At 37.5% G+C, this 16,136-nt stretch overlaps 1 protein-coding gene across 11 annotated transcripts in view; it reads left to right on the top strand.

The window, feature by feature from the left end:
* The window catches only part of FGD4 (FYVE, RhoGEF and PH domain containing 4), a 196,060-nt gene that overhangs the window by 120,120 nt on the left and 59,804 nt on the right, over positions 1 to 16,136 (top strand). For all 11 annotated transcript variants that reach the window (XM_024747119.1, XM_024747118.1, XM_024747117.1 and 8 more), the window contains 3 exons: positions 231 to 383; positions 8,273 to 8,456; positions 13,271 to 13,778. In XM_024747119.1, coding sequence (XP_024602887.1) covers positions 231 to 383; positions 8,273 to 8,456; positions 13,271 to 13,778 — 845 coding nt within the window. The remainder of the gene's footprint in view (positions 1 to 230; positions 384 to 8,272; positions 8,457 to 13,270; positions 13,779 to 16,136) is intronic.

Here is a 16,136-nt window from a genome sequence, read left to right as displayed (position 1 = left end):
TAGTCAGCAGTCTCTGTCAGCGTGTATTATAAGGTTTCTCAAGCACGTGGAATGAGATCTTTCTCAGGAGAACTCTTTGTCAAGGCCAGCACACGTGGGAAAATTATTTCAATGCATACTCTTGTAACTGTGACTGTTTTTGTTTTATGGGGTCAGAAGAAATTAAGTCCTGAGATGTAGTTATGCTCCACCTCTGCATTTACCTGTTCTTTCTTTTTGAACTCTCCCAGGCAGCAGTACCTGTCCAAAGATCACTATAGTTTCACCTTGCTTGAAAAGCAGCACAACCACACTGATTGATCAGAATGTATCTGATGAAGAGGCTCAGGGAATAAATGGGAAAACTCCAGCAAAACACTCAGCTGCAAGTCCAAAGCCACAAGGTATGCTGATCGGGTTTTTTTGATCAGGTTGCATGCTTTCTTCATTGATGAAGGCAACACAGAAGAATGATGATCACTAAGAAAGAGTTTTAAGCTCTAAATGGGAGGAACTGGGTGCATTTATTTTTTCAGGAGAAAAGTCAGTCTGTGAACCTACTCAGGCGGGGTTTCTACTCCTAAAACACCTTATATATTTCTCTATTATGGTTCTTTTCATGTTACGTAAATTGTTTACATGTCCCCTTAATGGAAATGTGATCTCTTCGTGCATTATGCGTGACATAGTACAAGAGCCTTACTGTTTGCATAATAAATATGTAACAAATTAACGTGTGTGTCGGAAAGTCATCATGACTTGCTAGATGTCAGAGGGTCGGTGAAACAGATTGTTCTAAAACAGTGCTTTAATATACTTAACAAGAATGTGATTTTGCAATATTAAGGAACTGGGGCTTTTCAGGCTTCCTAGTAAAGTCATCCACAGAAATTAAAAGAGTCCCTCTGTCCAGGAATTGAGCATCCAACAAGGGGAAAAATTATATGGTGGAAATCTCTGAATGCTTTGTTCAGTGACCACTTTCTTTTACAAATAAATTTCTAGTAAACTGTGTATTAACTTTAAGAAGCACAGAATTATAATTTTGATGATTAAGAGCAAGGCCTTTTGAAGTGTAACAAACACAAAACTATGCTACACTGTGGCTTAATGTGTAGTTTCTTTCTAATATATTTTCATTTATATCAAATGCTGAACATTCAGCCAAGAAACAATACTAGGCATTTTCAGAATCACTATACTTTGGAAAAACCAATTTTTTTTGGATTATTTTGTATTTACTTTGGTCTCTTTCTTGTTCTTATGTTTTAAGAATTTCTGAAAGAGATCTTTAATGGGGGTAGAATGGAGTCTTCCAGGTTATGGGATATTTTTCTTTTTGTTCTCACTGCTAGCTCTATTGGTCGTGGTATGGGATATGGCTATCAAACAAGGTCAGATAATTGGAGATTCAAATGACTAGCTCATTCATGAGTTTATAACCTTAATCTTTGGCCACATTCCTTATAACATTGTGAATATGAAAATAGGAATTTTTCTGATCATGATTTAAGCCATTTTATTTGCACAATACAAAATTCCATATTGCTCATTAGACCTGAGCTGACCTCAAATAAGGTAAAAAAATATATATAAGAAATAAATACAGTTCAATTTTATGTAATTGCCCAGATCAAAAGCATGAATTTCATTATTTATAAAGACTGTTTTGGAAAGATGCATTGCATTACTTCATTGTTTTTTTAGTTCATTGAGATAAATTCTAGCAGTGTCCTTTCTGACCTGCCATGTGCCAAATAATCCCATTCTTTAGGGGACAAAACACTGACCTTGCTTTTTGCTGTTTGTAGTTATATTGAAGTCAATGTATTGCTATTTAAATATATATAATTATTTCCTATCTTGAATATGGGTTTATATATATAATTTTACATAACGACAGAGTATTTCCAGATAGTAAATAAACTACATAGAGTACTTTATACTTCTTTTTCAAAATATTCTCACTCATTGTTTGGCCCTTCCCTGGCCCCCCTAGCTAAAATTTTAACCCCACCATCACCCCTTAAATCTCATATTTGATCATCCCTGCTTTGGTTTTTCTCATTCATTACAGATTGGTCTACTATATATGTAACTCATCCATGTTGGTTATTTTTTCTGCCTTTTACACTACTACATCCCCTGTGCCTAGCACACAGCATAGCAGGCCTTCAGTAATACTTACTGAATGAATCCTGCTCCATCATCATGTCTCTTTTAGTTTCGGCTGTTCTTTGTTTAAAACTGAGACTGTGTGCCATAAAGAGAGCAGTGTCCTGAAATGAGGCTACATCTTGGTTTTGTCAGATCAGCTGCCAAATAGATTGAGCACTACTTATTGACTTGCTGACAGATAGTATTTCCCACCCTCTAGTAGAGAGAAGCTACTTTTAATTTCTCCAAATCCTTAGGACCATTTTGGTGACTGAGGCTGAGAAATGAAGGGGATGCTAACGGAGACTTGCTGCTCAGAGTTAGGGATTATCACACTGACACCCTTCTGCCCACTTCCTTGCAACTCCCTTATAAGTTATGCATGATGAGGCTGTTGAGGCTTCAAGATCCATTATGGAATTTTCATTCAGAAAATGTTATTCGAGATCAGTAGTTCTCAGCTGGAGATAGTTTTGCAGGCCTGTTGCACCCCTCTTGACCCCATGAGTATTACTTGGAGGCTTTTTTGCTTGCGACAACATTTGGGAGTTGCTACTGGCATTTAGTGGGTAGAGGCTAGGGATGCTGCTCAACATTCTACAATGCACAGACCAGCCTTTTCCACTGCCCTAACAAAGAATTATCTGAACCGAAATGTCAGTAGTTTGAGAAACTCTGATCTAGATCCTAAAATGGCTCATACTTGAATCTTATTTATGTGTTTGCTTCTCATGTGGAGTGCTGATAGTATGGTTACAATTTATTTTGGTGATGCTTAAAAGGAGAGAACTGACTTATTAGTGGTGATTATGTAGTAATGTGTCTGGAACAACATCAAGTTTATGTTTTTGTGTTTATTATTTACCAATAAGTAAATAAATCCTGAGGATTTAGATAGTGGCTATAGTCAATAATACTGTATTATATAATTGAAACTCCTTAGCAATTAAAGATAGTTGTACTTTTTCTCTTAGGAGCTTTGATCCACAACATCCTCCATAGTTAATTATTTTGATAAAGTCCACATAGTGTTACTTCTCAATCATTAAGCCTTAATGTTTAAAAAATTTTCATCAACTTTGAAAGCCACATTATTGTTCAAATAATTTAAGTAAATACACTCAATTTACTCAACTTAGTAATTCATTTCATCTGCTTCTAAAGTAAAGCATTCTATGTGTAATGTTTCATTCTTAAAGTATAATATGTTACAAATGGTAGTCCCCAAACTTAAACTGGTGTAAAGAAAAAAAGTGTTACTGCCATTCCAGTTCTACAGGAATCAAGCTAATAACCCACCGACTGCACACCCTGAGGGGAATTTAGGATGGAGAAAAACAGGAAGCATTCTTTGCTTGGATATACCATACCCTAGAAAGTTAAGATACCTATCAAAGGAAAAATTTCAATGACCCCAGATTCTTGAATCTTCCCTACATAGAAAAGCACTAAAATCATTAACATGAGATGTCTGTCTATTCTTTGTGATGAGCAGTAATCATTCTGTGCTTGATTACATGTTTTTCCCAGCAAAAAAAAGTTCATATATATCTTGGTTCTTCCCTTACCTCTTTGGAGCAGTTCTTCAGGGCTGAGAGGCTGTCTCCCTGGCTTGAGTCCTTAGTAAGGTCCCTGAATAAAACTTAATTTATAACTTTTCCTTATGCATTTTTCTTTCAGTAGACAGTGGCAATTAGTTTCTTTTTCATTCTCAATAATTATTTTGCATACTTGGAAATTTCTGAATAATTAAATTTTTTGGTTTATTTACTATCCGTAAAATTGGCTATAGTAGAGCCCATTTTATTTATAGTCATCTAGATATCTCAAACTTAGCATGTCCTTGACTAGACTACCGGATCTCTCCAAAAATTGCTTTACCTATTGTGTCAGTTGATGACAGTTCCATCCTGCCAGTTGGGCAGGCCAAATGTCTGAGTCATTCTTGATTCTTCTTTCTTTCTCTCAAACCTCACGTTTAATCTCTCAGGAAAACTACTTTTTTTTTTTTCAGGAAAACTAATTTTAAAATATATCTGGAATCTATTTCTCACTGCCTCATTTTAAACACCATTATATAGTAACCTCATAATGAAACCAAGCAAGACCCTGTGGGGCTCCTGGGCACTGAAGCCTTTCTGTCCCCCATTTCTTGACTCCAGCCTTCATGACCTTCTCTGCATTCCAAAGGACAGATTCCAACCGTTGCTAATCCGGGAAGGGAAGGGATGCAAAGACAAGGGAGAGGCAGCCAAGAAACAATAGTGCAGCCTTGGGGAAAAGTCCTGGTTCCACCTCAAGGGATACACAGAACTACGTCTTTAAGCTTTTTTAGATGTCAGCTTTCTTCATACCAGAGAATTCCAACTGAGGCTGCATTAAAGGAACCAGAGAAACTCATCAAGATTACCTGAGACCAGATTAGAGGAGTGCAGGCCCTACACACACCCTAATCTTATCAGCAATCCCACCCTTGACCCATTGCTATAAAACTCCTCATCAAATCCTCCTAGGTTGGGACACAGCGTTTTGGGGCAGGTGCCCTCTGTGCCCCCTTTGCCTGGCAAAGCAATAAAGCAATTCTTTTATACTTCACCCAAAACTCTGTCTCTGAGATTCAATACGGCACCAGTGCACAGAAGCCGAGCTTTCAGCATCACTAACTCTTCTCCCTGTTCCTACCCTGATCCCACCCTACTTCCCTACATTCTGTACCTAGCTGCCAGTGTGGTCCTGTTGGAATTTAAGCTATATCTTATCATCCCTCAGCTCAGAACTCTACAGGAATTTAAATCCTTACAGCACTCCACAGGTTCTGCCTTCTCAGGCCCTCCCTCTGACCTCAATACCTGCTCTGCCTGTTCCTTTGGCTCCAGTCACATTGCCCTGCACTAGTCTCTAGCTTTCACTCTACCTGGTAGAATACTCTTCCCCAAATAATTCCCTCAACTTCTTTAAGTCTTTGTTCAAATCTGAATTTCTCAAAGAGGCCCACTCTGAACACCCTACTTAATACTGCAGTATGCCCTTTTCCCCCACTCCCTACACTCCAGATCCCCTGTGTTGTTCTTTTAGCCCCTCCCCTTTCCTCTTAGCATTTACTACCTTCTGATACATGGTTTACTTATTATTTTTTTTGTTTCTTATCTTTCCCTTTGTTCATTGATATGGTCAAGTGCACAGAACTTAATAGGTATTCAATAAATATTTGTTGGGATCAAAAAAAGTTTTAAAAAATTAAAAACCCTGTGTAGATATGTAAGAATTTCTCTATGATATATATTTTGGAAATAAATATATACATATATATGTGTGTAAGTTTGTGTGTGTGTATATATATATATAGAGAGAGAGAGAGAGAGAGGAGGGAGGGAGAGATCTTAGCTGTTGTACTAATTTATAATCCCTCTCAAAATATATTAGTTCACATTTCTTCACAGCCTCAGTGACATTTGGTATTGTCAGATTTTGAAATTTTGGTTAATCTGATGGGGCTGAAGTGGTATGGTGGATTTAATTTGCATTTCTCTGATTATTGGTTAGATTGAACACTTTTTTCTGTTTACATCCTTTGGGCTGCAGGGGGAAGAAGTAGTAAGTAAAGTTTCAGACGTAATGAACCAGAGGTGCTGATAGGACACCTAGGAGATGTCCAGAGAGCATTTGGAAATGTTGACCTCCATAGTGTAAAAGAAAAATCAAAAATAATGAGAGTAAGAGAAAAGGATCATTTTCACTTGTCAGTTATGTCTTTTCATCAGAGTATGCATTGTTTTCCTCTAAGACAGTATTTCTGACACTTTAGCCATTCATGACCCTCTTGGGATTTTTGTCATATACCATGTAGCATTTGTGCTCTTTTATTTAAAATGTATCATAAACCAGTGAATATACACATTTGGACGGTCTCTCTTGCTGAAATAGATGCCTCCTCTGTGCCTCTAAATTAACTGTGTACCCCGTGCTCTGCTTTATCAACATCTTTAAACTGTCTCCCCATTAGAATATGAGCTCCTTGATGACACATTAGTTTCTGCATGTAGTCCACAAATTTGCCAAGCTCTGTGCAGGTAGTTACTGTGAATATAGTTATGATCAAAACAAACATATTCCTTACCCTAACAGGACTCCAGACTTGTGGAAGAGAAAGCTTTATATCTATAATGTATTTAATATTTTATTGCTGATTTATTATTTAATGCTGCTTATTACTACTTAATAATTATATAATAATTTATTATAAGCACTTTAGAGAAAAAGTACACAGTGCTATGATGCAGTTTAAAAGAGGCATAATTGAGATGGGAAAAGTCGGTGGAGTCATCTCTGAGAAACTGACTGGCTGATACATATCATTTTATTTGCATCTTTCAAGTATCAAAGAAGGAATGTTCACTGAGTAAACTCTAGATGGAAGAGTTATTTTATAACAATCTTTACACACAGAATGATAAAGAACACATTCACTTCTTTGAATATTCTAGTTAGGAATATTGAAATTATTCCTAATATTAAAACTATTTGGGGGGGTGGAATATTGTCCTGGTTTACTATTTGGTATATGTTTGTTCTACACAGGAACTTTTTCCTTAAAATGAACAAATGTCACACTTGTGTAAGCCTCTTCCTTTCCAATGGATACTATACTAACCATCCCACCCCCACCCCCAAGTACGTCTTGGAAAATAGTATCATTTTCATAAAAAGAAACATTTCATTTTTTCACTGGAATTTTCTTCTTTGTGTTGACAGGGAAAGAGGTAAATTGTTACAGCTGTAGCTCATTGTGTGTTTATATATATATATATATATATATACACACACACACACACAGGTATATATGTGTGTGTGTATATGTTTTTTTCTCCCTTCTCTGTAAGAATTGATAACTGACACAGAAATGATGAAATCTGGGCCAGTGAGCATCAGGCAGCTGTCAGTTAGCTAAGTTCATAAAAGAGATGAGATTACTGAAAACCAGGGTAAACAGCTCTGGGAAAATGGGGCATGTAATTAGAAGAAGACATGATTCCCCACCCTTTTTCCAGAAGTTAGGAAAAGGGTTTAAAAAAGAAAAAAGGAGATGATTCTATTTGATTTATTAAAACATGTATAGTTATATATTCATTTACCCAGAATGTTAATTGAAGAGAAAAATGATACTGTGTTGGTTTTCAAAATTGAAGTAATTCCTGTACTGATTAAACATTTGTGACATATTATATTTTCTCATCTACAGAATTTCTCATCTGTTAGGGAAAACCTGTAGATTTTAGTATTTTGGAAAAGATCTGTTACTATTCTATTAATTGAGTGGAGGACTTATTAGTAACCAAATGATTTGTGGTATATTAATGCTAGGCAACTATTAATGTAGCAGACAATAGTAATAGAACTTCTATAACCACCTTTTGCAGATGTATTATGAGGAGCAGTGCTAATAATGGAAGGAGCTAGAGTCTGGGTACCAGTTATGAAATATGATCAGCCTTGTTACGCCAGGCCAATCACTTAAGCTCTCTAAGACTTCATAGACATAGGAGGCAAATAATGATCTACCTCAGAGGACTATAAAGAAAAAATTTCATCTAAGGTCAAATGAGATAAGGTGCTTTTAACTGGGAAGATGCTCTAAGTAGTGCAATATTATATTACTGTTGTTCGTTGGGTTTTTTGTTGGCTTTTATGTCTAACCTACTAGCTCTGGTTTCTGGTATATCTGTTATCACCCTGTTATTAGAAAATCTGTTTTATAGCAAGCAATGTATGTCTAAGAATTAGTTTCAAATTTAGTGCTTTCCTTTCTCTGTGTAGATAAATAACTGCTATGTTATCTCTAATAGAGTTTGGAATGTCATAGCCATATGTAGATCCATAGATGTTTAATAAAGCCATATTTAAAGTCACTTAAAATTAAAAGAACCACTTGAATCTTGGAGATGGGATTTCTACAGGACACAGAGTAAATGTCCAAGATAGATAAAAGTTCTCTTGGTTAAGGTTCAGTACAAATTTGACAGACCCCTTTACAAAAGGTTGATAATGGTAAAGATTTTTACACTCAGGACACCAGAATTCTTTTGTTAAGGAACAAATATCAGTTAAATACTGATTTCTATTAATTCTTTTTCTACAGTGCCTCCAAAGCCACTACACCTGCAGAATTCACCTTCGTCCAATATACACCAAACCCCCAGGCATAAAGCTTTATCTAGTGCAAAACCAAGGATGGAGGAAGTTAAACCTGCCTCTGCTTCTTGTGTCTCAAAAGAAAAACCCAGTAAGATATCAGATCTCATCAGTCGCTTTGAAGGAGGCAGGTAAGAGCTAACTTACAATGGGAGAAGGCAGGGGGGAGAAGAAAGCTGGTTTTTTAAAAAGTATGATAGAGTTACAGATTTTAAAATAAAAAATAGAGTATTTTATTCCATTAGGTTTGGTAGGCCTTTACAAAGAGTGAATTTTTAAAATGCTAATCTTGCCCTAATATGAATTCCCATTCATATTATATTATATTATATTATATTATATATTACCTATGTGCAGTGCTCTGTGCCCCAGCCTTCTCATCACATTGTGTGCTGTGTAGATCTCATTTCCTGCGTATCTGCGTATGTCACTCTGTGTATTGTTACTCCTTGGGGTCACTCCATTGGTCAGTAGATATCTGGGTTGGAAATGCAGGAAGTTGTCTCTGTTTCTTTGCTTCTCACTTCATATGCTTGAATTTAACTCCTGTGGGCCTGTCCCATCTCTTCTTTCTGACCCATTTTATTTAATGTGGGTCTTCTGTATCCATTCAGTCCCTGTTTCCCCTCTCCCCATACCCCTGTACTGTACTAGGATTGTGAAGAGATACTGGCAATAACAAAATTCATGCTAAATTTCCATTCATATTATTAGCTGTAATTTTATATTCTTTAGTCCTGATGGTTCACAAAGGTAGCCGAAATGTATATTTCTCACTTAAAGATAAAAAAAAGCTCACATAAGTTGCTTTTCTACTTATATGACACTCAATTGTTTTTTCTTAGAATTCCCATCACTGACTTAAATAGAATTTTTTAAAAATTTTATCAGAAGGATTTTTTATGTATCACCAAAAGTCTGTATATAGTTAAACAGTATGTATAATTTCACTTTCATCCTTGAAGCCAAATATTTCCATTCATTCTAGTGTAATATTTGGGAATGGTTTCCCATTAGGTGATTTCAATAGTTATTTGCAGGATGCATTATTTATGTAATGAATCATAGCTTAGAAATACTTTAAGATCTTCTGGAAATTGTGACCAAGTACAAAACTGCAGTGTCCCTCATTTGTGAGACTATATTTACTAACAAGTTCTAGAGAAAAGTAGTTTCTGTTCTTAATCAATTATGGGAACTTGAGTCATAAATATTTAAACTTCAACATCTCCCCCTCAGAAGTAGGATTTTTAATACCTTTGATATCTTAAATTATAGTAATCTTTCCTAGAATGATTTATTTCCATTGAAAATGTTTTTGTTTCTCATGGCAAGTTGATTCAATAGCATGTTTGCAGATTCCCAGGGCCATGTCCAGTGACTGCATAATAAAAGGAGGGGATGGAGCCCTGACCCCTATCCATAGTGCATGCCAGAGCCTGTATCCTCAGATTTGGGGGTAGCTTTGGGAAGCCCCGAATGGGTCAGTATTCCAAAGACTGAGTCCTCTAATCCTCACTATTTTGGTAACCCACTGTTTGTATTCCTCCTCTCCATGTACAAAGCATGCAGTTTTTCCATATCAACTTTTTTCAATATATTTTTCCAAATCAGTTTTCTTTTACTCTTCCAACATTAACAGATTCAAAGTCATTTTTTGATGCAAAACTTGAAGGTTGGCTCTAAGGAGAGATGTAATGTATGGCATTTTAAGCAAAATTGTTCTAAGAGCAGATAGGATGTAATGTGAGCATTTGGGCCAATCTGCTGAAGGGATGTTACCTGTGGCAGAGTCCACTGCCAGTACGAAAAATAATTATATGTTTTTAATGAGGTATTTCCAGTAGGAACAGGCCCTAAAAAGTATGGGTTAGTGTTGCATTGGATCTATAGGACTTGAATGGAAGTTTTTATTCCTTTTTCAGTGAGGTCCATGTGCCTGCAGTGTGGCTGTCCGATTTTACCCCAGTTATTACAGCTTAAACTAGCACTTGGTGGAATAGAGCGAGATTCTGCAGGCTCTGATTTACCACAGTAAATTGACAGGAAGAACCAATGTCTGTTACAGTGGGGTCATGTAAGACCATATGGCACTATTAAAACCTTACCCATGCGTCATAGTTTTGCTCGTTGCAATAATCTAAGTATCTCTGGTTTATTGCTTTCGTTTTTTTTGTGTGTGTGTGGTACGCGGGCCTCTCACTGTTGTGGCCTCTCCTGTTGCAGAGCACAGGCTCTGGACACGCAGGCTCAGTGGCCATGGCTCACGGGCCTAGCTGCTCCGCGGCATGTGGGATCTTCCCGGACCAGGGCATGAACCCGTGTCCACTGCATCGGCAGGCGGACTCTCAGCCACTGCGCCACCAGGGAAGCCCTCTGGTTTATTAATAGGAGTGATTTGGAGGATGTATTTGGAGCAAGTGAACTTTGTTTATTTATTTTTTACTATGGTTTATTATTCCATTTTTTGTTTTTGTTTTCATTTTTTGAGAGTAAGAGAAACTAGGATTTTTGATCTATGAAAGTCTTTAGGATTTTAGAAAGAAGTAAATAACATTTTCTCACAAAACTGAACATTGTTTTTTCCCAATGACACTGCAAGGCCAACTGTTTCTCCCCATGGTTTGTCATCTACAGGAATCTGCTACTTATTGGTTGAACCACTGCTTTTACTAAACCTTCCCTCCCCACCTTATCCTACACCCCTCCACACACACACATATCCCCTGGATATCACTTATTACAGGAAATTCTTACTTGTCATCCAAAGTGGTCCTTTCCAAAAATCCTAAGTAAGTCCAAAGTTTGGTTCAGAGGATCTCCTAAGGATCTTTCCACTGTGTTGCTGGACACTGATGTGTTCAAGAAAAGGAGGACAGTTTGATTCAAATCTTCAAGGACTTTTGGAGAAATTAGGCCTAAGGTATCCGCTCTTAGAAGGCAGATATCAGCGGTGGAGTGTGTCACATTTACTTATACTGACAACCTCCAACTTTTATATGACATTTTCCCCTACCAGATTTTTCCTTTCCTTCCTGTGCTGATAAACTTTACTGTGTCTTTTTTCTTCTCTTATTGCTTTCTTACTTACTTTCTTACTGTTATTCCCTGTTCCGTTCTCCAGTCCAGATCAGCAGTATTTGGGAGGAGTACAGTGAAGGGAGACAGTAACACACATCTCAGCGTTGTTCCTGGACCTTTCTGCTGTGCCCTTTCCCCACATCCCTCATGAGCCCTCACCCCATAACCTCTGCTTGTGCTGAGGAAGATGCCAGCCCTGGACTTTCTTCCCACATTTTTTTTTTTTTTTTTTTTTTTTTTTTTTGCGGTACACGGGCCTCTCACTGCTGTGGCCTCTCCCATTGCGGAGCACAGGCTCCGGACGCGCAATCTCAGCGGCCATGGCTCACGGGCCCAGCTGCTCCGTGCCATGTGGGATCTTCCCGGACTGGGGCACAAACCCGCGTCCCCTGCATCGGCAGGCGGACTCAACCACTGCGCCACCAGGGAAGCCCTCTTCCCATGTTTTGTATGTGGCCTGCTCACCTGTTTCTCACTCCATCCTTCCTATTCCAGTGTATTATTATAATGTGGGGTTAAGACTACAGAATTTAGAGTCAGACTTCACGGTTTGAACACGGGCTTTATTATTTGTTAGCCACGTTACATTGGCCCCATTATATAAGTTTCTAAGCCTCAGTTTCTCTATTTGTGGGGTCCCTATTTTGGAATTATTATGAGTATGAAACAAGGTAATCAATGTAAAGGGCTTAATGTAGTTTCTGGCAGTTAATAAATGTTAGCTGCTATTATTGAATTACTGTCATGATCACTATCACGATGAGTTATTCATTGCTCCTCAGCTATTTATTGAGCACTGTCACAAGTCAAGTGCTGTGCTCAGAGGTGGGGATAAAGCAGAGAACAAGACGAGCACATTTTGTACCGTCACAGAGCATTAGTCTGTTTTAATTTTTCTCCTCATTAGGTCATAAGAATCTCTTCAAGGCTGAAGTCCAGAGTTTTGTATTTGTCCTCACTAGAATCCTAGATTAAAGTACTATATATATTTCCATAGGAACATTGTAATATATTGGCAGTTAAATTCCAACGTACTATTAGGATTAAGCCTCTTTGAGGTGACGTCTGAGCAGAAACCTGAATGATGGGAAGGAGTAAACCACACCATTGACTTGGGGAAGATTGCCCTGGACAGAGAGAATGGCAGCTACAAATACCCTTAGATATGCACATTTGCTTATTGGGGATGGGAACAGCAGGTGACTAGTATGACAAGAGCACAGTGAGTGAGGAGAGAATAGCATATAATGAGGCCAGGGCTAGTGGGGGCTATAGTATATAGAGTCTTACAGGCCATGATCAAGATGCCAGATTTACCTTCAAGTGTTTGGGCAAACCCTGAGAGTTGGATCTTTGTGGGCAACTTGGGAAGACTAGGTTGGAGGGGATCTGTGTGGAAGCAGAGAGACAAGTTAGGAGGCTATGGAAACATGTGCAATAAAATTTTTGAGAAATGTGTTCTGCTTTCCAAAGAAAAATAACCTTTGTTTCTAACCTGTCCATAAATTGAGGGCTAACTATACTTGTTTTTAAAATGTTAAGAAAGTAAAAATCTTGGGATAAGATGGCCTTATTAAATATTTCGCACATCTAAGTCTTCACTAACTAGCTATATTAATAAACAGCCCAAGGAAATGTTTCCAACCCTATACGTAAAGCTCAGGCTTATCATCTTTATTTAAATGTTTAGCATCCTAAAAGACTGAGAATTACTCTGGAATATTCTTACCTATGTTTCTAAAACCATCAGAGGGAAAAAAAATGTCTTCACTAAATATCCCTAAACAGCTAGAATAAATTTGTTTTTATTCTAGAACTTGTTCATGCCAACATTTTCATACTTCCTTTGTATTTTATCTTTTAGCTCATTATCAAATTACAGTGATTTGAAAAAAGATTCTGCTGTGAACCTAAATGCGCCTAGAACCCCGGGAAGGCATGGATTGACAACCACACCTCAGCAAAAACTCCTCTCCCAACACTCACGACAGAAGCAGGGAAATGATACAGATCAATCTCAGGGGGCACAGACTTGTGTGGCTAATGGTATGGTAGCAGCACAAAACCAGATGGAATGTGAGGAGGATAAAGCGGCCACTCTTAGCCCAGATACTCCTATTCAAACTTCTGAGCCCTTGCCCGATACAAACTTAGTGAATGGAGAAAGACAGGAAACAGCCACAGACCTTGCATCCCCCACAACAAATGACTGTGATGAAAATGCTTCTGACAGTAGCTGCAGGACTTTACATGTCGGCCCACTGCTCCCCCTGGTAGAAGGAAGGGCAGACACAGAAGCCAAGGTACAAGAGAGGGAAGATGGAGAAAGCCCCCTAGAACTGGAACAGCTGGACCAGCACCATGAGATGAAGGTAAAGCATAAGTAAGAAGAAGCACTGACTTTTTTAAAAAAATATTTATTTATTTATTTATTTAGGCTGTACCGGGTCTTAGTTGCGGCATGCGGGATCTTCGTTGCGGTATGTTTAGTTGTGGCATACAGGATCTTTAGTTGCGGCATGCAGACTTAGTTGCGGCATGCGAACTCTTAGTTGTGGCATGCATGTGGGATCTAGCTCCCCGACCAGGGATTGAACCAAGGTCCCCTGCACTGGGAGCACAGAGTCTTACCTACTGGACCACCAGGGAAGTCTCAAGCACTGACTGACTATTCCACTATGGTTTGAAAACTATTTTATAGCACTTACGTGATGAGTAAGTCAGATCACCCACACCACTGGTTGAATAGTTGTCAAGCTCTAGCTGATGATGCATGTTTTCCCTACTCTGAGGAGATATTCCACTTTTTCTTCTATGTAATTTCTGTTGATCTCTCTATTATGATTTCAAGATTCAGAACAGTGTGAAGACTTTGATATAGGAAAACCACAAACATACTGTTTTTACTTACATTGGAAGAAAATGTTATTTGTTGCCCAAATGTTAAGGCTGCATCCCTAATATTTATGGTCTAAGTAACAGGAAATTATATAATCCTGAAGATCATCTTGGTTCATAGTTCATTTATAGAAGAAAAAACAGTCCCAGGAAGCTTAAGTGATTTTCCAGGCTCACAGTAAAAGCCCAGACTCCTTGTGTTCTGACTCTCAGGCCGGTATTGTGTCCTGATGCAAGAAGTCACGTGTAAATGCCTAATTGCAGGAAATATCAATGAATGCAGCGGCCATGAGGTATAGACCAGAGAGAGGTGAGACTGGCAAACTAGAAGTTCATTTCCTTTCTAATCAGAGCAGCAGTTTGATGAACCACCTGAATGGCATTTCTGAGCTAACGAAGAGCTGATTTGCTGGTGAAATATGTTCATAATCTACCTGGGCTATAGCAGAAACTTTTATACAATTTCAGTAACAAGACGATTGCATTTGTATTCTTTATTCATGTCAATATAGTGCTTTGGAAAAATCAATAAATATGGCTTTTACAAAGCACTTGGAATGTCTTGGATCAAAGATGGTATATAAGCATTATCATAGCATTCCCTGGAGTGGGGAGTTGTTTATAATTCTGAAGACAAGAAAAAATTTTCCATTGTTTAGTCTCTCTTATATATTATAAATAACAATCTTTGTAGGAGAGCTGATAATTGAAAATTGGACAATTATAGGAAAATTTGTAAAGGATAAATCCAAGTCCTAAATCTATTTAGAATTTTTTTATGGTACTGTATCTTAAGTGGCACTAACATAGCCAGAAATTCAAAAGGACTGATACTAAAATATTAGAGTAAAAAATGATTGACTGATATGTTCAGAACTTTAAAGTGAAGTCTATCTTATAGTTCAATTTACAGTGATCCTGAAAAAAATCACAAATAGGCAAAGAGCCAGTAGCTTATTTTCTTCCAGTTAGTGAATTAATTTTAAATGCTGACTCAAGCAGAGAAAGTTTAAATAAGGAAGTGAGTGGGAGAAAGTGAATCATACTTGGTAACAATATTTGAAACATTAAAGAAACAGGACTTTGCAAAGTGAATCTCTTTACATCTCGATATAGTAGTAGATTTTAGTGTCTCTGTGTTTAAATCACGGTGAATGGAAAAGAAGTTTAGAACCAAGGAACTCAAGACTCACATCTGTCCTTTTACACTTGGGATGATGCCACCAGCAAGTATTTGTAAAACAGTAAGAGCTGTTTTTATTAAGAGAAATATTTTAATTGGTGATGATGCCTGTGGTTGCTGGGTACTACTTTTTTTCCCATGTCATATATTATTATGTATACATTTTCATAGATGAGTCTTCTTTGGTTTGGGAGAGACTTAATAGGGCTTCCTATTAAATTAGTGAGACATGGAATAGTACATCTGGTCTTTCTCCTAATGGGCATTTAAGCAGTGGTTGGCACATGCTATATGTGGGAAGAAAAAGGAAATTTTCTCTGCAGAGCTGTTGATCTAAATACTATTATGAGTCTCCCATCCAAAAACGAGTATTAGAATGTAATTTCTTCATGGTAAGAATGTGTTCTCTTTTGCTGCTTTAGAGTAGCAAGCATTAGTGCTTGTTACATTGCCTTTCCTTGTTCCAAAATGCAAACATAAATGTTAGCAGTGTTAAGGTGATAAGTTTTATGTTAAGTGTATTTTACCACAATTAAAAATAAAAAATAAACTTAAAAAATTTTAAGTTAGTAGTATATAGTAGACTAAACAATTGGAACCGGGAAATCTTGATGCTACTTCTTTGTACATCCACTAACCAACATTATGA

This window comes from Neophocaena asiaeorientalis, unplaced genomic scaffold (genome assembly GCF_003031525.2).
Source record: "Neophocaena asiaeorientalis asiaeorientalis breed wild unplaced genomic scaffold, Neophocaena_asiaeorientalis_V1.1 scaffold487, whole genome shotgun sequence".
NCBI classification, from domain to species: domain Eukaryota; kingdom Metazoa; phylum Chordata; class Mammalia; order Artiodactyla; family Phocoenidae; genus Neophocaena; species Neophocaena asiaeorientalis.
The sequence above is the reverse complement of the archived record's forward strand: the minus strand, read 5'-3'. Positions and strand labels throughout refer to the sequence as shown.